Below are 25,733 nucleotides of genomic sequence, written 5' to 3'. Positions count from 1 at the left end.
AGGAGTAGGCCACCTGACCCCTCTAGCCTGCTCCGCCATTCAATAAGATCATGGCTGATCTGATCTTGGCCTCAATTCCAATTCCCTGCCCGCTCCCCGTACACTCGACTCCCTTATCTCTCAAAAATCCATCTATCTCCACCTTAAGTATATTCAATGACCCAGCCTCCACAGCTCTCTGGGGTGGAGAATTCCAAAGATTCACGACCCTCTGAGAGAAGAAATTCCTCCTCATTTCTGATTTAAATGAGTGACCCCTTATTTTGAGACTATGCCCCTAGTTCTAGATTCCCCCAAGAGGGGGAAACATCATTTCTGCATCTATCCTGTCAAGTCTCCTCAGAATCTTATATACTTCAATAAAATTATCTCTCGGTCTTCTAAACTCCAATGAGTATAGGCCCAGCCTGCTCAACCTTTCTTCATATGACAACCCCTTCAACTCAGGAATCAACTTTGTGAATCTTCTCTGAACTGCCTCCAATGCAAGTGTATCCCTTAAATAAGGAGACCAGAACTGTACGCAGCATTCCAGATGTGGTCTCACCAATGTCCTGTACAGTTGTACCAGGACTTCCTTACTTGTATACTTCATCCCCCTTGCAATAAAGGCCAACATTCCATTTGCCTTCCTAATTACCTGCATGCTAACTTTTTGTGTTTCATGCACAAGGTCCATAATATAGGGCAACGCGAGAGCCAATTTGCGTACAGGGTGATGGAAGGTGCCGGTGATTAACTCTGAACCTATGTCGCAGTCACTTTGCCATTTGAATGCATCCAGGACACAGGAGGTAAAACATAATGTTCTATATTTACCTGTGGAAGGGCTGGAAGCGGGATCGTGGGCGTTGTAATCGAGTCTGGTTATTTCCTTAAATCGTGGTCCTTCAGATATTGTAGATATAAAGCCTGCCAACATGGAGGAGCTGACAGAGGTGATCACGGCAGCAGAATTCCACCCTCACCAGTGTAACATGTTTGTGTACAGCAGCAGTAAAGGGACGATCCGGCTGTGCGACATGCGGGCATCGGCACTGTGCGACAAGCATGCCAAACGTAAGTGTCCGCCACCGTCTCGCTCGCTCGCTGACGATTTTGGTCGCCAGCCGCCACCTCGGACAAGATCTTTCCTCGGTGACCGATCTGAGGAATGGGTACTGGGAGGTGGGTGCGCATCTGTGATTCCTCCCCCACATTAGGGGAACTCCTGATTCCAATCATGCCAACCCGTGGGCAGCTGCCAAGTGGAAACCAGGCACTTCCCCATGGGGAGAGAGAATGGACGGTGGGACCAACAGCTCTGTTCCTTGACAAGGTGCCACATAGGAGGCTTGTTAATAAAATTAAGGCACAAGATATTAAAGAGACAGGATGGATAGGAGGTTGGTTAAAGGACAGAAAACAGAGAGTGACAAATGGATGTTTTGGGGACTGGAGAGAAAAAACAGTGGTGTACCCCAAGGGTCACAGTTGGCCTGGTGTAGTGTTGTGCCCTACAGATCAGAAGGTCCCAGGTTCGATGCTCAGTCTATGTTGGTCTAACTAGTCCTGCCCGGGCGGCAGTCGGAGCACTGCAACTGCCTCAGTGACTCCGGGCTAGGGAGGGACAAACAGCCAAGGTTCACGTGGGTGTGTGCGATTCTGATTGTGTGAGACTGTGATAGTGTGTGTGTGTGAGACAGAGATTGTGTGTATCTGTGAGCCTGTGTGTATGTTTGTGTGTGTGTGTGCGTGTGAGACAGAGATTGTGTGTATCTGTGAGCCTGTGTGTGTGTGTTTGTGTGTGTGCCTGTGAGCTCGAAATTCCGTACCGGTGGAAAGCTGGTGCTTGCCCCACCTTTTTGGGGCCATTAGCACCGAAATTCTTTTGTGGCTGGGCCACCCCATATTCGGCTCGAAAAGTTGAAAAATAGGTTTCAGTGCTAATCAACCCTTGCAAAGTGGATTTTTCAGCAGTGTGGCTGTCTTAATTTGAGCATTATGACCACTGAGAAGTTCAGCATACAGGTAGTTTTATTAATTATTATTTTAAAAGCCAGGGTTTGAAACAAGGTCCTGGGGGGGGGGTGGTGGGGGGAGAGAAGGAGAAGGAGTCTGGAAGGATGGCTGGTGTAAGAGGTGCAAGGAGAGCCAACAGGTTCACTGATATGGAGCTGGAGACACTGATGGACGGTGTAGAGGACAGAAGAAGAATACTGTTTCCTGACAGGGGAGACCTGGCAGACAGGCAGTACATAATGCATGGAGGGAGATTGCAGGGGAGGTGTCAGGCACCTCCATATATGTGAGGACGCACCCTCCCAGGAGGATGCTGGCCAGTCTGCACCCGGCCCTTCCATGGGTCAACGCCTCCTAGCTCTGGGGCGACGGGGATCCTCCTCCTCCACCTCCACTCCTCCTCTTCGACCACCTCTTCCTCGACCACCTCCTCCTCAACCTCCTCCTCCTCCTCCACCATCCCCTCCTCCTCCAGGTACAACCTCCAGCAGCAGTCCCCTTATGATAGCCAGGTTGTGCAGCATGCAGCGGACGACAACGATTATGGAGACCTGTTGAGGATATATTGCAAGATGCCACCAGAGCAGCCCAGGCACCAGAATCTCTGCTTAAGTTTGCCTATGCACTGCTTGATGATGCACCTGGTAGCACAATGAGCGTCATTGTATGCATGCTCTGGCGCTATCCTGGGGTTCCGCAGTGGAATGAGCAGAAAGTGGACAGGGGATGTCCCTTGTCCCCAAGCAGCCAACCGCAATTCTGATTGGGGCCGGTGAAGACGACGGGCACGCTGGTCTGGTGCAGAATGAAAAATCATTGCTGCTGTCTCCCTTGCCCACTGCCTCTCTGTACGGTGCTGACAGCGACGCCTTCCCTGCGTGCTGCCCTGCTTCTGACCAGGTGTACCAGGTGTCAGCCTCCCAACACTCCTCCCATCCTCAGGGTGAACCCTGCCAAGCAGGCCTCTACAACCCACAGGCCTCCACTAAGAGTCAGACCTGAAAGTTGTACAAAAGTATGGGCAAACCTCTGAGCAGCACTCAGCAGGTTTAATGAAGCCAAAACAATAATAAAACTATTTCAAAAGCAAAATACTGTGGATGATGGAATCTGAAATAAAACCACTAATAATTAATAAAACTATATGAAAAGCTGAATACTGCAGATGATGAAATTTAAAATAAAAACACTAATAATTATTAAACTATGAAAGGCTTAATACTGTGGATGATGGAATCTGAAATAAAAACACTAAAATCAATAAAACTATTTCCCTACCAAACGGACCCGATCGCGGCAAAACTCCAGCGGTGTTGCGTTCGTGCACCGACTGGAAAACCTCGCAGAATCATTGCCAGGAAAAATTCTATCTTTTTTTGATGCCTGAATTTTGCTGGCCTGGCTGCTTTTAAGCAGCCCACACGCTGCTGAGCTTACCGCCGAAAACCTTCCTTTACTGCAGCTTCACCCCGCTTCCGGTGGAAGTGCGCACCTCCCAAATCCCCCCCCCCCCGCCCCCCCCCGAGGTACATATGGCTTGGCGAAGGAAAAACACCCGACCACGGCTGCCGATCGATTTTTTTTCGATCGGCCGCCCACACCCCGGAATTTCGGCTCTTGTGTGTGAGATTGTGTCGATGTGTGTGTGAATGTGTGTGAGAGATTGTGTCTGTGTGTGTGTGTGTGTGTGTGAGTGCGAGTGTGCGTGTATGTGAGAGAGATTGTGTCTGTGTGTGAGATTGTGTCTGTGTGTGTGAGTGTGTGTGTGCGTGTGAGAGATTGTGTCTGTGAGTGTGTGTGTGTGCGTGTGAGAGATTGTGTCTGTGAGTGTGTGAGATTGTGTCTGTGTGAGAGATTGTGTGTGTCTGTGTGTATGAGAGATTGTCTGTCTGTGTGTCTGTCTGTGAGAGAGAGATTGTGTCTGTGAGTGTGTGAGAGATTGTGTGTCTGTGTGTGTGTGAGAGATTGTGTCTGTGTGTGTGAGAGATTGTGTCTGTGAGTGTGTGAGATTGTGTCTGTGTGAGAGATTGTGTGTGTCTGTGTGTATGAGAGATTGTCTGTCTGTGTGTCTGTCTGTGAGAGAGAGATTGTGTCTGTGAGAGAGAGAGATTGTGTCTGAGTGTGTGAGAGATTGTGTGTCTGTGTGTGTGTGAGAGATTGTGTCTGTGTGTGTGAGAGATTGTCTGTCTGTCTGTGTCTGTGTGTGTGTGTGTCAGAGAGAAATTGTGTCTGTGAGAGAGAAATTGTGTCTGTGTGTGTGTGAGATTGTGTCTGTGTGTGTGAGAGATTGTGTCTGTGTGTGTGGGAGATTGTCTGTCTGTCTGTGTGTGTCAGAGAGAAATTGTGTCTGTGAGAGAGAAATTGTGTCTGTGTGTGTGTGAGATTGTGTCTGTGTGTGAGAGAGATTATGTCTGTGTCTGTGTGTGTGTGTGCGTCAGAGAGAAATTGTGTCTGTGAGAGAGAAATTGTGTCTGTGTGTGTGTGAGATTGTGTCTGTGTGTGAGAGAGATTATGTCTGTGTCTGTGTGTGTGAGAGAGATTGTGTCTGTCTGTGAGAGAGAGATTGTGTCTGTGTGAGAGAGATTGTGTGTGTGTGTGTGTGTGTGTGTTTGTGTGTGTGTGTGTGTGTGTGTGTGTGGAGAGGTTGAGGCTCAGCTGTGATTTTCTGCACCCTTTTTCCATGATGGATGAGTTGACTGACACTGACTGTCTGGCTTCACACACAAAGTGCAGTTCCTTGAGATTTTACTGTGGGATAGCAGACACCCATTCTGCAGCATCAGCCTTCAGCCCAAACAAAAAGAGCCCAAAATGGATAGGGCCTTGAGAGCTACCACAAGCTGGGTGGGCCAAATGGCCTCCCTCTCTGTGGTAAGATTCTGTGATTCCAAGAGGGGTTGATGAGGCACAGCTCGATGTATGCATGTTACACAGAAAACACCAGAGCTGATGGATGTAGCCTTGAGGGCCAAGTCCTCTGAAAGAATATTCCATGCAGATCTTGTACGATACAATTTCTAGCCAGATCCTCTCATTCGTGAAAATACACATGACGTCTGTCAGAAATCTACCCGTCCCTCTTCTCACTTTATCCTGCATTTCTATACGATTTGTGGTATTTCCTCTATTATTCATTTTCCAGCTAAGATGTATCTATCCCCCCTGCACTCTGCTGAAAGTACCAGCTCGCAGTCTACTTCTTTAACCTCCCTGCCTCCTCCAATCCACAGGCTTTTAAAAACTTAGCATTGCCTAACCATCACCTGTCTTGCCTCCTCCTTTTGAATCTTGATGGTGTCCTGCGCAATAGACCTTGGCCCTTCACCTTAGTTTCTCAGTAATTTTTTTTAAAGCCCCCTCTACATGTTCTACCTTTTTGTCCTGCACTGTGAAAAATTCTCTTGAATTTCCAATGTAGAATTAATAAAGCACCACAGAGCATTTCCCAGCTCACAGAGTCCCTTAAATACTCTGCCTGTCTTCACTCTGCCTCATTTCCAATCCCCTTCCTGCTGCTCCTCCCCTTCCATCTCAGCAGGATTAGGTTGTGGGGCCTATCTATCATTCATTGTCCATCAGTGCTTTTCCACGTGAATGTTTCATCACGTTATGATTGCAATATTTGTTAAGGATCTTATAAGCAATGTACATCATTCAAACCTGTCGGATGAAGGATGTTATTGAGATTGGATCACAGCACTGGTGTCTCATCACTCACGGCTAACAGAGATATGAGTGTATGAACAATACACGGTTTTATATCAATAAAGTGTTACAGGGAATAAGTGTGACACTTAAAGGATTTATGTGCCATATGCAAGGCTTGGAATATATTATATAGCCAAATGTTAGAAATATATTAGGGTGAAATGTTTTTCCAATTTAAAAAAAACAATTACATTTTTTTTTAAATTTAAGGTCATTGGCAAAAGTACCAGGGGGGGAAGATGAGGAGAAATTGTTTTACGCAGCGAGGTTTGATCTGTAATGCACGGCCTGAAAGGGTGGTAGAGGCACATTCAGTCAATAGGGAATTGGACAAATACTTAAATGGAAAAATTTTGCAGGATTGTGGGAAAAAGAGCAGGGGAATGGGACTAATTGGACAGCTCTTTCACAGAGCAGGCACGATGGGCCGAATGACCTCCTCCCGTGCTGCATGATTCTGTGATTCTATTATTGTAATATTGCAAGAGAATAAAATTCAAATAAATCAAATCAGCCAGGAAGGGAGATTCTTTTGAGCCTCAATTAAAAAGAAAATTTAAATATAAAAGAAAGACTTGTATTTATATAGCGCCTTTCACGACCAGCGGATGTCTAAAAGTGCTTTACAGCCAATTAAGTACTTTTGGAATATAGTCACTGTTGTAATGGCAGCCAATTTGCGCACAAGTAAGCTCCCACAAACAGCAATGTGATAATGACCAGATAATCTGTTTTTTTTGTTATGTTGATTGAGGGATATATATTGGCCAGGACACCAGGGATAACTCCTCTGCTATGGAATCTTTTACGTCCACGTGAGGGAGCAGACGGGGCCTCGGTTTAACACCTCATCTGGAAGGCACTGGAGTGTCAGCCTATATTTTTTCCGCTACAAGCTCCTGGAGTGGGACTTAAACCAACAACCTTCTGACTCAGAGGCGAGAGTGCTGCCCATTGAGCATCAGCTGTCACTATAGAAATAGATCAAATGAAATCAAAGTAAAGGAAAAAACAAATAAAAACAGAAAATGCTAGAAACACTCAGCAAGTCAGGAGGCATCTGTGGAAAGAGAAACTGAGTTAAGGTCGATTATCTGAGTAAAAAGAGTCATTGTATAACTGAGGTGGAAGCTCATGGTGAAAAACCTGTAAAACTGAAGGAGAAGAAATGAATCTCAATCAGTGAAAGATCTATCAAGCTTAAAGTTAAACAGAATGCAAGGCGCAAAAAAATCATGTGCAATAGGTCATTTAGAAAGTTAACGATAATAACCATATGATGACAAACTGAGTATTGTAAAACTGAATAAATACAATTAAAAATTCAGGAATCAAATTAGAAGTAGATTTTATTAATTATCATATGTGGCGGTTTGTGAAAAGAAAAAAAAAAGAACTTGCCATTTATATAGTTTCTTTCACATTTTCAGGACATCCCAAAGCGCTTCACAGCCAATTAAGTACTTTTGAAGTAGTCACTATTGTAACCATCATCATAGACTGTCCCTCGAATGAGAATGACTTGCTTCCACATGAGTTCACAGATGTTTCAATGAAGGACCCGATGTTCCAGTCCTGAACTCCAATTGAGGGGGTGGAAGATGCCTGTGTGTGGATTTTTTTTAACATATGGTGACCATTGCACACCAGCCACCACACTGGCTTGACAGAGCTAGGTCTTGGTCCAGTGGCAAGGGTTAACCAGGGCGACTGGAGACCTGCTCTGCTGCACGGACCTAGTGCGCTCATGTCGCAGTGTGGGTTGGCCCGTGCTGCCCCTGGGCCCTCAGCTCTTCTGTGCCCTGTACCCTCATTCGCCGTACCTCTGCCACGATTTCTCGCCGCTCCTCCGCCACAAAAACACTCGCCGCACCTCCGCCATGATCTCCCGCTTTATAGGCGTGCTTTATAGGCATGCAAGTAAAAAGATAGCAAGATAAGGGGTATAATGTTGTACAGGTTGATGGGTCATAGGAACAGGAGTAGACCATTCAGCCCCTCAACCCTGCTCTATCATTCAATTAGACCATGGCTGATCTGTATCTCAAACTCCATTTAGCTGCCTTAGCTGCATATCCCTTCTTGGCCTTACCCAACAGAAATCTATCGATCTCAGTCATGAAAATGCCAGTTGTGCCCCAGCATCAACAGTCTTTTGATGGAGAGAATTCCAGATTTCCACCACTCGTTGTGTGAAGAGGTGCTTTCTGATTACTCTTCTAAACAGCCTAGCTCTAATTTTAAGATTATGTCCCCTCGTTTTTGATTTCCCCACCAGAGGAAATAGCTCCTCTATATTTACCCCATCAAAACCCTTTAACATTTTAAACACCTCAATCAGAGCACCCCTTAATCTACTATACTCAAGAGATAACAAGCCAAGTTTATGCAACCTGTCCTCAACCAATGTTCCCTGTAATTTTTTTCAGCCTATTCAAATGTCCATGCAATTTAAAATCCGTCTCAAGTCTCTGGAGTGGGACTTGAACCAACAACCTCTTGACTCAGAAACGAGAGTGCTATCACTGAGCCAAGGCGTGACACCTTGTTAATCGTGGGTAATGTGGTTAGGGTTAATGGAGAGGCACTCCATGTTCTTACGGTAGGAACAGAGAAAGTATCAGTCAGGACTCCTGCTCCTGATCGCTATCCAAGGCCCTAGCTGAAAAAGTGCACATAAGAACATAAGAAATAGGAGCAAGAGTAGGCCATACGGCCCCTCGAGCCTGCTCTGCCATTTAATACAATCATGGCTGATCCGATCATGGACTCGGGTCCACTTCCCTGCCCGCTCCCCATAACCCCTTATTCCCTTATCGTTTAAGAAACTATCTATTTCTGTCTTAAATTTATTCAATGTCTCAGCTTCCACAGCTCTCTGCGGCAGCGCATTCCACAGATTTACAATCCTCTGAGAAGAAATTTCTCTTCCTCTCAGTTTTAAATGGGCAGCTCCTTATTCTAAGATTATGCCCCCTAGTTCTAGTCTTCCCTATCAGTGGAAACATCCTCTCTGCATCCACCTTGTCAAGCCCCCTCATAATCTTATATGTTTCGATAAGATCACCTTTCATTCTTCTGAATTCCAATGTGTAGAGGCCCAACCTACTCAACCTTTCCTTATAAGTCAACCTCCTCATCTCTGGAATCAAGCTAATGAACCTTTTCTGAATTGCCTCCAATATGGAAACCAAAACTGCACGCAGTTTTCCAGGTGTGGCCTCACCAATACCCTGTATAACTGTAGCAAGACTTCCCTGCTTTTATACTCCATCCCCTTTGCAATAAAGGCCAAGATTCCATTGGCCTTCCTGATCACTTGCTGTACCTGAATTCTATTCTTTTGTGTTTCATGCACAAGTACCCCTAGGTCCTGCTGTACTGCAGCACTTTGCAATCTTTCTCCATTTAAATAATAACTTGCTCTTTGATTTTTTTTTGCCAAAATCCATGACCTCACACTTTCCAACATTATACTCCATCTGCCAAATTTTTGCCCACTCACTTAGCCTGTCTATGTCCTTTTGCAGATTTTTTTGTGTCCTCACACATTGCTTTTCCTTCCATCTTTGTATCGTCAGCAAACTTAGCTACGTTACACTCGGTCCCTTCTTCCAAGTCGTTAATACAGATTGTAAATAGTTGGGGTCCCAGCGCTAATCTCTGCAGCACTCCACTAGTTACTGGTTGCTAACCCGAGAATGAACCATTTATCCCGACTGTCTGTTTTCTGTTAGTTAGCCAATCCTCTATCCATGCTAATATATTACCCCCAACCCGGGAACTTTTATCTTGTGCAGTAACCTTTTATGTGGCACCTTGTCAAATGCCTTCTGGAAGTCCAAATACACCACATCCACTGGTTCCCCTTTATCCACTCTGTTTACTACATCCTCAAGGAACTCCAGCAAACTGGTCAAACATGACTTCCCCTTCATAAATCCATGCTGACTCTGCCTGACCGAATTATGCTTTTCCAAATGTCCTGCTACTACTTTAATAATGGACTCCAACATTTTCCCAACCACAGATGTTAGGCTAACTGGTCTATAGTTTCCTGCTTTTTGTCTGCCTCCTTTTTTAACTAGGGGCGTTACATTTGCAGTTTTCCAACATTTGCAGTTTTCCAATCTGCTGGGACCTCCCCAGAATCCAGGGACTTTTGGTAAATTACAACCAATGCATCCACAATCCCTGCCACCACTGCTCTTAAGACCCTAGGATGCAAGCCATCGGGTCCAGGGGATTTATCTGCCTTTAGTCCCATTATCTTACTGAGTACCACCTTCTTAGTGATTGTGTTATGTTCCTCCCTGCTATAGCCCCTTGATTATCCACTGTTGGAATATTGTTGGTGTCCTCTGCTGTAAAGACTGATACAAAATATTTCTTCAGAGTTTCTGCCATCTCCATGTTCTCCATTGCTAATTCCCCGGTCTCATTCTCTAAGGGATCAATATTTACTTTAGCCACTCTTTTCCTTTTTATATACCTATAGAAACTCTTGCTATCTGTTTTTATATTTCGTGCTAGTTTACTTTCATAGTCTATCTTCCCTTTCTTGATCATTTTTTTAGTCATTCTTTGCTGGTTTTTAAAAGTCAGGTGAGAACAGATTCGAGGTTGGTTGTGAAGCTCCGTGTGTTTGGCCGACACTCACTGACACGCAAAGAATGGCCTCTCGAGAAAGCTTGCAAACAAATTTGTTTTTAAAGGCATTATACTTCTTGAAGATTTTAACTGGGTAAACTACCAGAAGGCATCCATGCAACAGTCTCCAGCAAGGTGCAAGTGGCTTTAGTGGAGGACAGAAGAGAAACTGGGGAAGAAAAATTAAATTACTAAATGGTTATAGGGTAGATGTAGAGAAGATGTTTCCGCTTGTGGAGGAAACCAAAACTAGGGGCCATAAATATCAGATTGTCACTCATAAATCAAATGAAAAATTCAGGGAAAAATTCTTTACCCAGAGAGTGGTGAGAATGTGGAACGCGCGACTACAAGGAGTAGTTGAGGCGAACATCATAGATGCCTTTAAGGGGAAGTTAGATCAATACACGAGGAAGAAAGGAATAGAAGGATATGCTGATAGGGTGAGATGAAGTAGGATGGATGGGAGGAGACTCGTGTGGAGCATAAACACTGGCACAGACCTGTTGAATCAAATGGTCTGTTTCTATGCTGTAAATACTATGTAATATGTACTTAGAAATATAAAGATAACTCCTCAGCGTTGCCTCTTATTACCAAATGATACACCTCAGCATGTGCAGGTTCTTCAATGAAGATGTTGGGTAGCATTTTATATAGAGTCTCACTGTCTGAACTTTGCAGGGGTCTCATAAGTGTAACAATTTAATTTTATAAAGTACAGGGTTATTTTCTCTCCGAGCCTGTACCTGGCTCAGGTAATAGCGCTGGTTTTAGCAACTCTCGGCCACTTGTGGTAGACAAGAACAGTAACCTACATTTATATAGTGCCTTTAATGTAATAAAATGTCCCAAGGCACTTCACAGGAGCATTATCAAACAAAATTTGACACCAAGCCACATATTAGGGTAGGTGAGAGATAGCTTTAGCAGCGACTTGTGGTGGGGGTTGTAATAGAGAGAAGAATCACAGTAGAACTACTGTGTCAGGAGCCGATTTAACAGCCTCAAATGTCTCCTGCAAAGCTCCGACAACACTGATTGATGACATTAACCTTGCAGCATGGAGCAGCTAAGTCTGAATAACTGTTCCTGTTCGGAAGCTGTGATCCCACTTTCCCAATTTCCAGATTGAATGGATATGCTTGTCCCACCTTTCCAGGAATGGAAGGATCTTGTCCGTGATCGGCCTGTGTGTCGTAGGCTCACGTGGAGGGGTGACCCTTGTGTGGGACACCGCACTCGGTCGTAGCAGACTCAATTATTAGGTGTTATGAGATGATGATTGAATTCCGCAACCTTCGGTTGTCATGGGATCAAGCCGAGACCAATTGCAGGGATTTGGCAACCCAAATGAAGGGGAGCTGGTGAAGCACATGTAGTATGCACATAATTCACCAATAAAATTCTATCCAACATGCTCATTGAAGAACCTGGACACACGGCACTATATCATTTAGTAATAAGAGGGAACATCGAGGAGCTATCTTGTTATTTCAATGTATGCACAGCGATTGCTACTTCTTACTATGAAACTCAATGTATTGTAAGATTTTATTATAAAACCTAAATATTATAGAATTTACAGCACAGAAACATGCCGTGCCGGTGTTTATGCTCCACATGAGCCTCCTCCCACCCTACTTCATCTAACCCTATCTGCGGATCCTTTTATTCCTTTCTCCCTCATATACTTATCTAACTTCCCCTTAAATGCATATTTGCTATTTGCCTCAGTTGCTCCTTGTGGTAGTGAGTTCCACATCGTGACCATTCTCTGGGAGAAGACGACTCTCCTAAATTCTTTAACTGAACTGTGCACCAATGATATGCTTAAACATTTACTCCCTCCACCACCGGCGCACCGTGACTGCAGTGTCCTGTCTCCAGGATGCACTGCAGCAACTCACCAAGGTTTCTTCGACAGCACTTCTCAAACTTGCGACCTCCTCCAACTAGAAGGACAAGGGCAGCAGTGCATGCGAGCATCATCACCTCCACGTTCCCCTCCAAGTCACACACCATTCTGACTTGGAAATATATCACCGTTCCTTCATCGTCACTGGGTCAAAATCCTGGAACTCCCTCCCTAACAGCACTGTGGGAATACCTTCACCTCACCGACTGCAGCGGCTCAAGAAACCACCACATTCTCAAGGGCAACTAGAGATGGGAAAATAAATGCCTGGGTACTTGCTTGGGTACAGTGGGGCCCAGTTTCGGCAACCCTCGGTTCCTTTTCCAAGCAGCTATTTTTCATTGGCAATGCTACCCAGTGTGTGTTGGCCGGCTGTTCGACTATCGATGGCATCACAGCTGAACCCAATCTGTCCACAGGTGCGCTTTGCATGCAGTGTCGCAGTAGTAGTGGAGCGGTAACCATGGCTGAAAGCTATCACAGTGCCCTGGGTATTGCTACTCTGACTCGCCATAGACTGAGAACCAAGCTGGGTCTGCTTGACTTACTGTTACACTGTCAGTGCTTTTACTCACAATGCCAATACGGCACTCACTGATTTATTTTTTATAGAGAATTCTTTAAAATATTAGAAAATCATTGGTTTTGACTCGCACAGAGAATAGAAAACTTCTTATGCTGGAATTTCAGGTACAAATTACCCAACTGCAGTTCAAAAATAAATGATCAAATCTAATGACCAGTCAACACTTCCTGTCTCCGGTCATTGTAGAACAACAATCAATAAAGTAGATAACACAAAGGGTTATTAGGACATAGAATCATAGAATATTACAGCACAGAAGGAGGCCATTTGGCCCGTTGAGTCTGCACTGGCTCTTTCGAACATGGAATACCCTACCAGAAACAGTGGTGAATAAACAGAATCCATAATAGTTTTGAAAAGGATAAGTGTTTAGCTTGTTCAGAGAGCCGGCATAGATGCGATGGGCCCAATGGCCTGATCTGTAAGACTTTATGATTCTAAGAAGTTTTTTATTTAAAAAAAAAATGGATTTATCTGTCATTCTTACTGGGCGTTAATTGGTTGGTGCCTCTGCCCAAAATGCACCACTCAGTGTAGAGCTGATCCATACAGTTTAGGAAATCCCAAATTCAGTCACTGCTCTATACTGACTCAGATCACCTGTGGCAAGCGGAATAGCACAGTTGGCCTGAGCTAAGGAGCTAGAGAAAAAGGACAGCCAGCGAACCTCCTTGTGATTGGTATCCAATCACCCACCTCCCCCGCCCACGGTCAGGTTAGGTTGTGATGTTGTTCGTGGTCAAATAGCCTACCAACATTCAATGGAGAGAGGAGAGAGAGGGCTACATATCATTTGTGGAGCCATTACCCAGCCCATTACCCAGCATGCGCCCTTTCTTGAGAGATGGCATGATTCCTGCAGCACAGTAATATTATTTGTGATTGCTTTATTTTAGCTATTTGGGACATTGTGGTGCAGTTCTAGATCATGGAGAAGAATCTAGTTTCATCTTAAAACTCCAATTTTGTAATTAGTTTTCTCTCCCCTGGACTCCACCCCTGACCCACCGAAAGGCACTGCGAAGAATATTTCTGAGGTCCTGTGGCACTTGTGAGGCTTCGCGTGCATTGGATGACTTATCGGGAAATCACGCATGCAATGCCCACCACCTGCCATGCTTTGGCATTAATAGATGGGTAAAATGAAAGAAAGAACTTGCATTTATACAATGGCTTTCACAGTCTCAGTACGTCCCAAGGTGCTTTACAGCCAATGAAGTATTTTTTTTGAAGTGTAATCACTGTTGTCATCTGAAAGACAGCACCTCCGACAGTGCAGCACCGCCCTCAGTATCGCCCTAGATTTTGTGCTGGAATGGGGTTTGAACCCCACTGACAGAGCCACAGCTGACACTAGCACAGCTAGCGAATGTCTCAGCAGAGCTATTTTGTTGGGGTTAGAACAACAGCCAGAAATTCCAAGGGCGTAAGGGGAGATGAGAAACTAAGCTGATATCATTGCTGGCAGTATTCAATGAAACAATTTGGAGTAAACGAGAGTCCCAGAGGGAGCCGTGCAAGAGAATTAGGAAAGCTGGAGATGGGAGAAAGGGATTGGAACAGCAATCCTGGCCCGAGGAGAAAGCAGGGAGACAAAAGGCAGGATTTTCTGGTGTGATTTCAGATTTCCCATCATTTGCATTTTTGTGTGTTTTTTCCTTTAAATCTCTGCTAATTGTAGATTAATTGCAGTCATAGCATTACTAAGTGGGAGCTGAAAGGAGTCGGCACTAAACTACCCCAGTCTGTCACTGGTCCCATTCACAGGTGTCAGACTCCTAACCCTGTGCTTTGTGACGAATTAATCTTTTTGCTGCATTCTCTCACTCAAGGTCCTGCATGGTGCATATCAGATACGCTCTCAAACTGAATTGATTTAATTGGACTGACAAGCTAGCACTGTGGACAAAACAACAGGTTTCAGGTTAAAACTACAGGACGGTACCATTTGAACCAACTGCGTGTAAATAGGCCTCAAATGATTACCTGATTTCTAAGTGGGAAAGTCTTGCGTTCTTTTATTGAAATTGTGGGGGATAATGAATGAATTATTCAGGCAATGTTGTCGCATCGACAAAGAAAATTAACCACTTGCAACAAAACAAGGAGTGAAAAAAAATTAAAATGTGTCGCTTGGTTAGGTGACAAGTCGATTCTTTGTTTTCCGTGTAGAGAGGCCCATTTATGTGTGATGAATGAAGGGTTGACTCAGAGAGCTCTGAGTGTAGGTATTCCAGAAACGTGGATGCTGTCTCAGCACTTCTATCATTGTTCAGTGCGTGTGTCTCTTTTCCTTCGTTTTTCTCCGCTCCCCTGTTGAAGGTGCCGGTTCCTGCGGGCACACTGTCCCACGGGTGCCAGCTGCACCTTGGCACGTGCCCCAGTGGTGGTTTTTGGTGTGTGAGCTTTGGCCGTTAGTATGAGCAGAGCACAGTGGAACAGGCTCGAGGGACTGAATGGCCGTTAGTATGAGCAGAGCACAGTGGAACAGGCTCGAGGGACTGAATGGCCGTTAGTATGAGCAGAGCACAGTGGAACAGGCTCGAGGGACTGAATGGCCGTTAGTATGAGCAGAGCACAGTGGAACAGGCTCGAGGGACTGAATGGCCGTTAGTATGAGCAGAGCACAGTGGAACAGGTTCGAGAGACTGAATGGCCTACGACTGTTTGTATGTTCCTCTATTATTCACCTGTGGGGGATTCTGTCCTCACCGAATATCCACCCGTGAGCACCATCCAGCAAGGGGAGGGGGGACGGGGTGGGGGGTCACTGACCAGAAGTAGAAAATGCAGACTGATTTTCCTCTCCTAACTCAGGCCATTGAGGCCTGTTGTAGTATTCCCAGTCAGGATCGGTTAACTCAGCACAGCCTGGAAATTTAACCCGTCCTTCCACTTCCTCACCTCACCACTGCCTCTTTCTCGATCTGTTTGATTCAGACCACACAGTGCATACTCACTGAGCTTTTGGAGGCCAATTGTCACACAGCTTGGCCAAAGTGCGCCATGAATTTCAATTTAACATAGTACAGTAGCTGCTGGTGATGTCAAAATAGTGACGCTTACTGAGTCAATTTACGCTACACGAGATCACCCATTCACAAACCGAGGGGTACACAGGCTCGGATATAAAAAGTTGTATTGAATTGAAGGGATAAAGAGAGAGAGGACCCATTACAAACTATATAAAAAGAAAGACAGACGTTCATTTATTTAGCGCCTTTCCCGACCTCAAGACATCCCAAAGCACTTCACAGCCAATGAAATAGTTTTTGAAGTGTAGTCACTATTGTAATGTAGGAAACGTGACACAGCCACTTTCCACATAGCAAGATTCCACAAATAAATGACCGATAATCAATTTTTTTTTAAGTGATGTTAGTTGAGGGATAAATATTGTCTTGTTCCTTTATCCCTCCAAAAAGACATTGACTCCTTGCTGAGGTACAGTGCCACAGGCAGCGGGCCTGGCCCGATACCTTGCCCCAACAGTCAACCTCCGCGTGTGAGCCTTGACAGTTTGTGTCAACGGGCTATTCAATTGAGGCTGGACATCACAGCCAAACCTGATGTGTCCCTCACCCAACATCCACCACTGCGCAATCCCAGCAGGGATCATGGGATATTGATCAGGAGCCTGGTCCACTTTCCCTTCCCAACTCCAAGGACGCTGAGGGCAATTGCAGAACCCCTGGTGCCATCCTGACTGAGATCAGTTCACTTGGCACAGCCCCTCGATTGATCCTGGGATCTTCCGAGTCCACAGCGAGGGATACATTCACCCACTGAACCATCAGGAGATCCCAGAAATAGAGTTTGTTTTTCAAATAAAAGCAAGGCTTTGTGTAGCTTTTCCCCTGAGCAGCAATGTGCATGAAAAATCAGATGTAAGCATAAAATATGCCTCCCCATTTTAAAGTCACATCAGCCTTTTTTGTAACTTAGACAGACTAGAGCAAAACATATTCATTTTTCATTTTTTGAAGCAATTATTTTAAATTTGTTGAGGTGGGGAAGGTTGGTTGAACTTATTCCTCGCCTCCCCTAACCAGCAGCCTGCCCTTGTTTCACACACTGGCAGGAGACAGTTAGGGTGACGGGCTGACCTGGAGGGAGACACGTCCTGCTGGATTAGATTTGCATTTGAGTCAACAAAGTACCCTCAGGTTAAACAAGACAACGATATATTGTCACTGACAAGGTTACTGCTTCTTTTAATGGCAGATAAATTGGTGATCAGGGATGGGAAATCAAAGCAGAATTACTGAACAGGAACCTGCTTGTTAATGTGGATCAATTTCTTTAGCACTCTTGCCTCTGAGTGAGAAGATTGTGGATTCAAACCTCATTCCATAGACCTGTGTGCACAATCTAGGCTGGCACTCCCAGTGCAGTGCTGAGGGAGCGCTGCATTATAAGAAGTGCCCTCTTTCAAATGAGACGTTAAACTGAGGCTCCGTTTGCCTCTCAGGTGGACGTAAAAGAACCCATGGCACTATTTAAGAAGAGCAGGGATATTTTCCCTGTTGCCCTGGCCAATATTTAACCTTCAACCAACATCTTTTTATTTCTCTCTTTCTCTCCTTTTTCTTTCTCTCTCATGCTCTTTCACTCTTTTTTTTCTTTCTTTGCCTTTGTGCGACCCTTCCAAAGAAAAAAAACAAGGTTGTAATAGATAAGTGCCACAGAGAGACTTAATTTCGCCCTCCTCCCCCACAGTCGCTGATACCAACTGGAAGGGTACTTGGGCCTCAACAGCTAGCCTCAGAATCCCTTGGCGAGGGAGGGGAGATATCGGCAATAATTCCGGTTCCTGGCCAATGCACTGAGATCCCCTACTGTAAAGTGCAATAGGTGAGGAGTGCCCGGTTGAATAGCCTGTTGACGGTCAATGTGCATACTTTAAGAATGGCCACTTCGTTGAGGTTTTAAAGCACTGCCAACCGCTGTGGAACTGTAACCTAAAAGTGAGGCCGCATCTTCTAGAGAATTCTTCAGGCACCTATATTCCTTGTTCTCAGCTGGTGATCCTGGAGGTTTGGAAAGGACTATTCAAGCATCAGATAATTGGGGGTTGGGGGGGAGGGGGAGAGACCAACCTTGAATGAGAGCTACACTTATAGGCATCATGATATCATACAAGGCGAGATGTCTGGTCAGTAACCAGAGGGGAGAGATTTAAGATAAAAAATCCAAGGGGGAGATGAGGAGAAATTATTTTCTGCAACGAGTTACCACCTCACTCGTGGATAAACCCTGAATTGGAACATCAAGATCTGCTGATGTCTGCAGTTTGAGATGTATGCATTGATTTAAACTTGAAATGTGCCCTGTGAGGCATGCACTTGAGTGGGCTCCCACACAGGCACCAGTTTGGACATTCCTGGCTTAAAGGGCACCGTTACCTAGTAACGTGTCTTGCAACTCACTTGACTTTGCCATTCACACCTCATGGGATTGGGTGATATGTGCCTGTTAGTTACTTATATTTAGCACATGCACTGTGCCATCTGTTTATAAGTAGGGATATGAACAAATTAATACATCCGCTCTCAAGTGTAAAATATATTCAAGCATCAGATAATTGGGGGTTGGCGGTGAGCGGGGGAGACCAACCGTGAATGAGAGCTGCACTTATAGGCATCATGATGTCATACAAGGCGAGATGTCTGGTCAGTAACCAGAGGTGAGAGATTTAAGATAATTAGCAAAAAAATCCAAGGGGGAGAAATTATTTTCTGCAACGAGTTGTTATGATCTAGAATGCACGGCCTGAAAGGGTGATAGAAGCAGATTCAAAGGGGAAGTGGGAATATACTTGAAAAGGAAACATTTGCTGGGCAATGAGGAAAGAACGGGTGAGTGGCACTAAATGGATAGTGCTTTCAAAGTGCCAGCACAGGCAAGATGGGCGGAATAGCCTCCTCCTGTGCTGTATCACTCTTTGTCCACTCAAAGCAGCAAATGAAAATTCATTGTTTCTGTCTATGTTGTCACAATCGTGAGCAGCGGGACAGCTTTAATTGGTTGCCGATAGTGTGGTTCCTCAGGGAGCGTCTGTTGTCTTGCATTTTCGGTGGTGCGCAGGTCATAGAAACATAGAAAGTAGATGTAGGAGTAGGCCATTCGACCCTTCGAGCCTGCACCACCACTCAATACGATCATGGCTGATCATGCAACTTCAGTACCCGATTCCTGCTTTCTCTCCATCCCTTTAGCCGTAAGGGCTACATCTAACTCCCTTTTTAATATATCTAACGAACTGGCCTCAACAACTTTCTGTGGTAGATAATTCCACAGGTTCACAATTCTCTGAGTGAAGAAGTTTCTCCTCATCTTGGTCCTAAATGGCTTTCCCCTTATCCTTAGACTGTGACCCCTGGTTCTGTACTTCTCCAACATCGGGAACATTCTTCCTGCATCTAACCTGTCCGATCCCGTCAGAATTTTGTATGTTTCTATGAGATCCCCTCTCGTTCTTCTAAATTCCATTGAATACAAACCTAGTCGATCCAGTCTTCATATGTCAGTCCTGCCATCCCGGGAATCAGTCTGGTGAACCTTCGCTGCACTCTCTCAATAGCAAGCACGTTCTTCCTCAGATTAGGAGACCAAAACTGCACACAATACTAAAGGTGTAGTCTCACCAAGGCCCTGTACAACTGCAGTAAGACCTCCTTGCTCCTATACTCAAATCCCCTCGCTATGAAGGCCAGCATGCCATTTGATTTCTTACTGCCTGCTGTACCTACATTCCTACCTTCAATGATGTACCATGACACCCAGGTCTCGTTGCACCTCCCCTTTTACTAATCTGTCACCATTCAGATAATAATCTGCCTTCCTGTTTTTGCCCCCAAAGTGGATAACCTCACACTTATCCACATTATACTGCACCTGCCATGCATTTGCCCACTCACCTAACCTGTCCAAGTCCCCCTGCAGCCTCCTAGCATCCTCCTAGCAGATTGCACAGGTCGAGGGTAAACCGCTGCATAGCTGTGTAGGAAGGGGGCCAGTCAGTCCAGTATGTAGGGAAGGAACACGGTTATCTGCCCAACAGACAGATGAGCCGGATTTGCCGGTGTATTATTTGCTGCTGGTTACTTTTGGGCATCCAATGAGAACAGGACAGTTGAGTCTCAGGAGTCGGCACCTTTTGTTACACCCAAGTACAGAAAGAAAGAAAAGAGCCTTGCATTTCCCACGGCACCTTGTAGGTCCTCGGGACATCCCAAAGAGTTTCACAACCAATGAAGTACTGTCCAAGTGCAGTCACTGTTATAAGGTAGACAAACTGAGACCGCTAATACTCGCACAGAAAAGTTGCACAAAGGACGATGAGATAGATGAGCAGATAATCTGCTCTGGGTGGCGTTGGTTGAGGGATAACTGTTGGTCAGGACAGCGGGAGAAACTTCCCTTGCCCCTTTTCAAGGAGTGCAATGGGATCCTTTCCATCCAACAGCCATATGGGGCCTTCATTTAAGAACATAAGAAATAGGAGCTAGAGTAGGCCATTTGGCACGTCGAGCCTTCTCCGCCATTCAATAAAACCATGGCTGCTGTAATCTTAGGCTTAACTCCACTTCCCTGCCTGCTCTCCATAACCCTTGACTCCCTTATTGTATAATGCCTCATCTGAAAGACAGCTTGAACCCATAACCTTCTGACTCAGAGGCAAGAGGGCTACCACTGAACCGCGGCTGTCACTTGGAAAGGAAATTAACCAGCGATCAGTGCAGCCCACGATCTAAACGTACTGGACCCCACAGCCCTCACAGCTGTTGGATTTTAAATTATGAAGACTATAGGGGGAAACCTGAAAATATTATTGTGTTGCAAATAAATTGGAGAAGTAAAGCGCAACTATAATAGGGATTAAGCGATTTAAAAAAAAACACACACACACAATTTGCTGAAGATGTAGTATAATTCATCTAGTGTCCCAGCTGGTGAATTACACTCACAATATTGTAATGAACTATAAAGAAGCACCCAGGATAAATCCCAACAAATTTACGCTTTTTGCATTAACTGTCTTGCATAAGCCAGTTTACCTGGCAGTGTTTTCTGCTGCACCATCTGCCAGGGAACTCTGGTGCAAATTGAAAGAGTTTTATTAATTCATTACTGAACCTGCTCGACAACCAATTTAAATTTCCCACCACATATTGTTGTGTTAGGAGTCATACTGCTGCGAAAGTGCCAGACAATGAAGCTTTCAAAGCAATTGTGCAAAAGTGTCTGCAATATAGGAAGTCCCTGATGATTGGATTTTTTTTCCATCTGGCTGTCAAGGCTTTGGAGAGTGTGGTGAAGAGATTTACCAGAATGATATCAGGAATATGGAGGATTTCAGTTATGTGGGGAGGCTAGAGAAGCTGGGATTGTTCGCCTTAGAACAGAGAAGGTTAAAGACAGATTTAATCGAGGTGTTCAAAATTATGAGGGGTTTTGATAAAGTAAATAAGAAGAAACTGTTTCCACTGGCGGGAGCATCGGTAACCAGAGGACACAGTTTTAAGAAAATTGGCCAGAGAACCAGGGAGTGATTACTTTTTTTTTACGCAGCGAGTTGTTATGGCTGGAATGCACTGCCTGAAAGGGTGAGTGAAGCAGATTCAGTAACTTTCAAAAGGAAATGGGATATATCCTTGAAAAGGAAAACATTGCAAGGCTATTGGGAAAGAGCGGAACTATTTGGAGAGCTCTTTCAAAGAGTTGGCACAGGAACAGAGTTGGCCTATCTCTGAAATTCTATGAGCTTTCCATTTGCCCTGCTCTGCTGGGTACAAACTCAAACTCATGGCGGGATAGAGTTCTGCCGGCTGCCCACCTGTATCTTCCCCAAGTAGCATTGTTCATGTGTGAGCCTAGATAATGAGCTTCAGCAGAATATTTAACCATGGGAGGGGGTGTGATGGGAGTGGGGTGGGGGAGGGGGTGCATCACAGCAAAGTCCTACCCTCACGTGATGTCTCTATGCATGCAGCGATCATCGATTAGAAATGGAAATCTCAGCTGATTTGCCTCCCTCTATAGTTAAGTATTTTGTGCGCTTCTCATTGGGCGCAAACGTGTTTTCGCCCGGGGGGGGTGGCAACCGGCTCCCGCGAAATTGCGCGGGTGTTAGCCGAGGCACGAATGCAGTAGCTCTGCGCCTCGCTGATAGCGCCCTGGGATGCTGCGCCAGCGATGATATCATCGCCGTGCACGGCAACCCCTTTCCGCCCCGCAGCCTCCGTGGGCAATGTATGTGCCAGCCTCGTGGGTCGCAAACTAGGCTGCGCACACATCGCGGGGCAAAAGTTAAAGGGGAGGTGTGCTCCACGCGCCGCCATTTTTTTTCCCAACTCATCGGTCGGGCCGCTGTCACGGTGTCTGGGCCGCGATCGTGCAGCATAGCACTTCGTTTTAGTGCCGGGCTGCGGCCATGGCACTCCGTATCCCTGGTGGCCCAGTGGAGGCCATCAAAGGGCCTGCAGAGCTCGCAGCGTCCCTCCACTTTAACAGAAGGGATGCGCCAGCGCTACATGGAGAAGCCGTGTCACGCCCCTGATCCCGCCCAAAAGGACATTGCGCTCCATTTACTGTGAGGGATGGTAACCCCAATTTTGCCTCCGGGGCGGGACTTCTGTACCAGCCCCGGAGAGGTTACCGCCCCCAACCGGGTTGATAGCCAATTTCGGCCACCATATGTCTTGAATTCTTTGTCCCTATTGTGCTGTAACATTTGACTATTTCAATGCTCTCCTGGCTGGCCTCCCATCTTCCACCTTCCCTAATAAGCTGATCCAAAACTCTGCTACCAGTATATTCTAACTCTCGGCACGTCCTGCTCACCTATCACCTTTGTGCTCGTTGACCTATATTGATTTGGAGGTATTCCATGGCCTCTTCCGTCCCTATCTCAGTCAACTCCTCCAACCCTCTGAGAGCTCTGTATTCCTCGAACTCTGACCACTTGTCCTTCCCCCACTTCTTTCGCCCCTCCATTGGCAGCCATGTCTTCAGCCATCTAAGCACTATGCTCTGAAATTCTCTCCCTAAACCTCTCTGCTGCTCCACCTCTCTCTCCTCCTTTAAGACCCTCCTTAAAACCTATCTCTTTGATCAGTCTTTAGGTCTCCTCCTTTGGTTTAGAGTCTGTGATTATGCTCCTGCGAAGTACCCTGGGCCTTTTTACAATGTTAAAGGGGTTATATAAATGCAGGTTGTTGTAATATGTTAAGTTTTTATGCCAGCTATTGTATAATTAAAGCAATGTTTTTTTTTATTTTCCAGCATATTGTGAACATATTAAAATTTATAAAATGTCACTTTCCTTTTAATTCAAATGAAGCTACTAAAGCCTTGATAAAATTGTTAATCAGAATAAAGATATCTAAAAATTGTTCATTATAAAATACTTTAATTAAAAGCCGAGTGGTGGGAAGGACTAATATTTTGAAAGGAGACCGGCAGCTATTTAATTATTGAGCGAGAAACCATCTTTTCTCTTCCACTAGATGTTTTCTGTGCACATTATTTACCCAGCTCAACCAAGGCTTTGACAGAGGTTTATAGTTAGATTGTCTACCCCATCTTGGGTAGTGAGTGATTTGGGGCCTAAGGGAGACTTAAAGAGAGATAATTTGGAAAAGAAAAATAGAGGTCAAAAAGTAAAACATGACTAGGCCACTTTGAAAAAAGGATACAGGCAATGGCAGTTGTGGTTGGATCTGACACTCAAAACACTCTGCTTTTGGCATAATGGGTGGTCAGCACACTGAAGAAAGACAAGGAGATGTCCTGGTTATACCCCACCTGGAGTACTGTGTTCTGTTCTTTGACAGCACCTCCCAAGCCCACAACCTCTACCACAAGGTCAGCAGGCACATGGGAACGCTATCCCCTCCAAGTCACACACCATTCTGACTTGGAAATATATCGCCGTTCCTTCATCGTCACTGGGTCAGAATCCTGGAACTCCCTCCCTAACGGCACTGTGAGTACCTTCAGCCCACGGAATGCAGCAGTTCATGAAGGTGGCCCACCACCACCTTCTCAAGGGCAATTAGGGATGGACAGTAAATGTTAGCCTTACCAGCGATGCCCACATCCCAGCAACGAGTAAAGAAAAAAGTTCTGGGAACCGCAGCTTAGGAAGGATATATTGGCCTTGGAACGGGTGCCGCACAGATTCACCAGATGATAGAGGGTCAAATTATGAGAACTTAGCTTAGATTGCCTTGAGGATTGAAGATTGAGGGCTGATCTGATCGAGGTGTAGATACAAAGAAACTATTTCTTCTTCTGGAGCAGAATCTTAAAATTCGGGATAGGCCATTTAGGAGGGAAATCAAGAAGCACGTTTTCTCACACACAGCACTAGAAATGTGTGAAAATCCCAATTTCAGAAGAGCACCATTGAAAACAGTGTAAGTTATTCCCCTCCCACCTTATACAAACTGCCTTTCTGGCTTCGCTATGATTGCCAAATTCATCCTGATTTGTAGCCATTTTGTGCTGTAGACCAACACCACCTGAGTTTGAGTTGGGAATAACTCAACTCATTTCATGTGGAGCCATTACATTCAGCATTAGTTTGGTTTGGACTTAAACTTCCATCCCAGAGGTGAGAGTACTGTTATGTATTCAACCCTTTGCATGACTCCTGATCACCAGAGGGCCCACCTGTTGGAGTCCCAAGGGATCCCAGCATCACTTGGGAGCACAGTATATAAGCAGGCCACCCACGAGGTGCCTACACTCTGGAGTCTTATTAAAGGAGCTAAGGTCACACTTGCTCATTGTACACAGTACTCAGTTTCATCCTTTATTATGAGTGTATCAATTGATGACGAGATAACGAACAACCGCACGAAAATGCAAAGAACAGTCGGTATCCTGGAGAAGGCAATGCACCCAGAGAGGCACCGCTAAGTTTGTGGTTGTGGCCCTCCAAACTGTGGTCGAGGATCCACGTAGACTATGCGGGCCCATTTCTAGACAAAATATTTTGGTTGTCGTGATCGCTTACTCAAAATGGATTGAATGTACAATAATGTCTGTAAGCATGTCCACGGCCACTATTGAAAGCCTACGAGCCTTGTTTACCACGCACGGCTTGCCTGATGTCCTAGTCAGCGACAATGGGCTGTGCTTCAGTGCTGAATTCAAGGAATTCATGACCCACAACGGGATTAAACATGTCACATCTGCCCCGTTCAAACCCGCATCCAACGGCCAGGCAGAACAGGCAGTTCAGACCATCAAGCAAAGCTTGAAACATGTGTCGGAAGGCTCCCTACAGACCCAGTTATCCCGTGTGCTACTCAGCTACAACACCAGACCCCACTCACTCACCGGGGTTCCCCCAGCCGAGCTGCTCATGAAAAGGGCGCTTAAAACAAGGCTCTCTCTTGTCCACCCTGATCTCCATGATCACGTGGAGGACAAGTGGCATCAACAACGTGTGTACCATGACTGCGCAAGTTTGTCACGCAATATTGAGATCAGTGATCCCGTGTTTGTGCTCAATTATGGACATGGTCCCAAATGGCTCGCTGGCGCGGTCACAGCCAAAGAGAGGAGTAGAGTGTTTCAGGTCAAATTGGCCAATGGACAAACGCACAGAAAACATTTGGACCAAATCAAATTGTGGTTCAGCAACAGCTACAAACAACCTGAAGAGGACACCACCAACTTTGACCCTCCAACACACACACACAAGTGGCAACTGACATCATGGTTGACCACGAAGCCGAACTCATCATCTCCAGCAGTCCGCCAGGCCAGCTGCCCAACAGCCCAGTGAAGAACTGACCAACCCACCCACACCCGCATTTGTACTGAGACGATTGACAAGGGATCGTCTCACCTTGT

The 25,733-nt window shown here is 45.5% G+C and overlaps 1 protein-coding gene across 2 annotated transcripts in view; it reads left to right on the top strand.

The window, feature by feature from the left end:
- LOC139263068 (serine/threonine-protein phosphatase 2A 55 kDa regulatory subunit B beta isoform) overlaps positions 1-25,733 on the top strand; it is a 529,859-nt gene that overhangs the window by 486,831 nt on the left and 17,295 nt on the right. For both annotated transcript variants that reach the window (XM_070878606.1, XM_070878607.1), the window contains one exon: positions 895-1,059. In XM_070878606.1, the coding sequence (XP_070734707.1) occupies positions 895-1,059 (165 nt within the window). The remainder of the gene's footprint in view (positions 1-894; positions 1,060-25,733) is intronic.

Source organism: Pristiophorus japonicus, chromosome 4 (genome assembly GCF_044704955.1).
Source record: "Pristiophorus japonicus isolate sPriJap1 chromosome 4, sPriJap1.hap1, whole genome shotgun sequence".
Taxonomy (NCBI): Eukaryota; Metazoa; Chordata; class Chondrichthyes; family Pristiophoridae; genus Pristiophorus; species Pristiophorus japonicus.
This window is presented reverse-complemented; position numbering and strand designations above follow the sequence as displayed.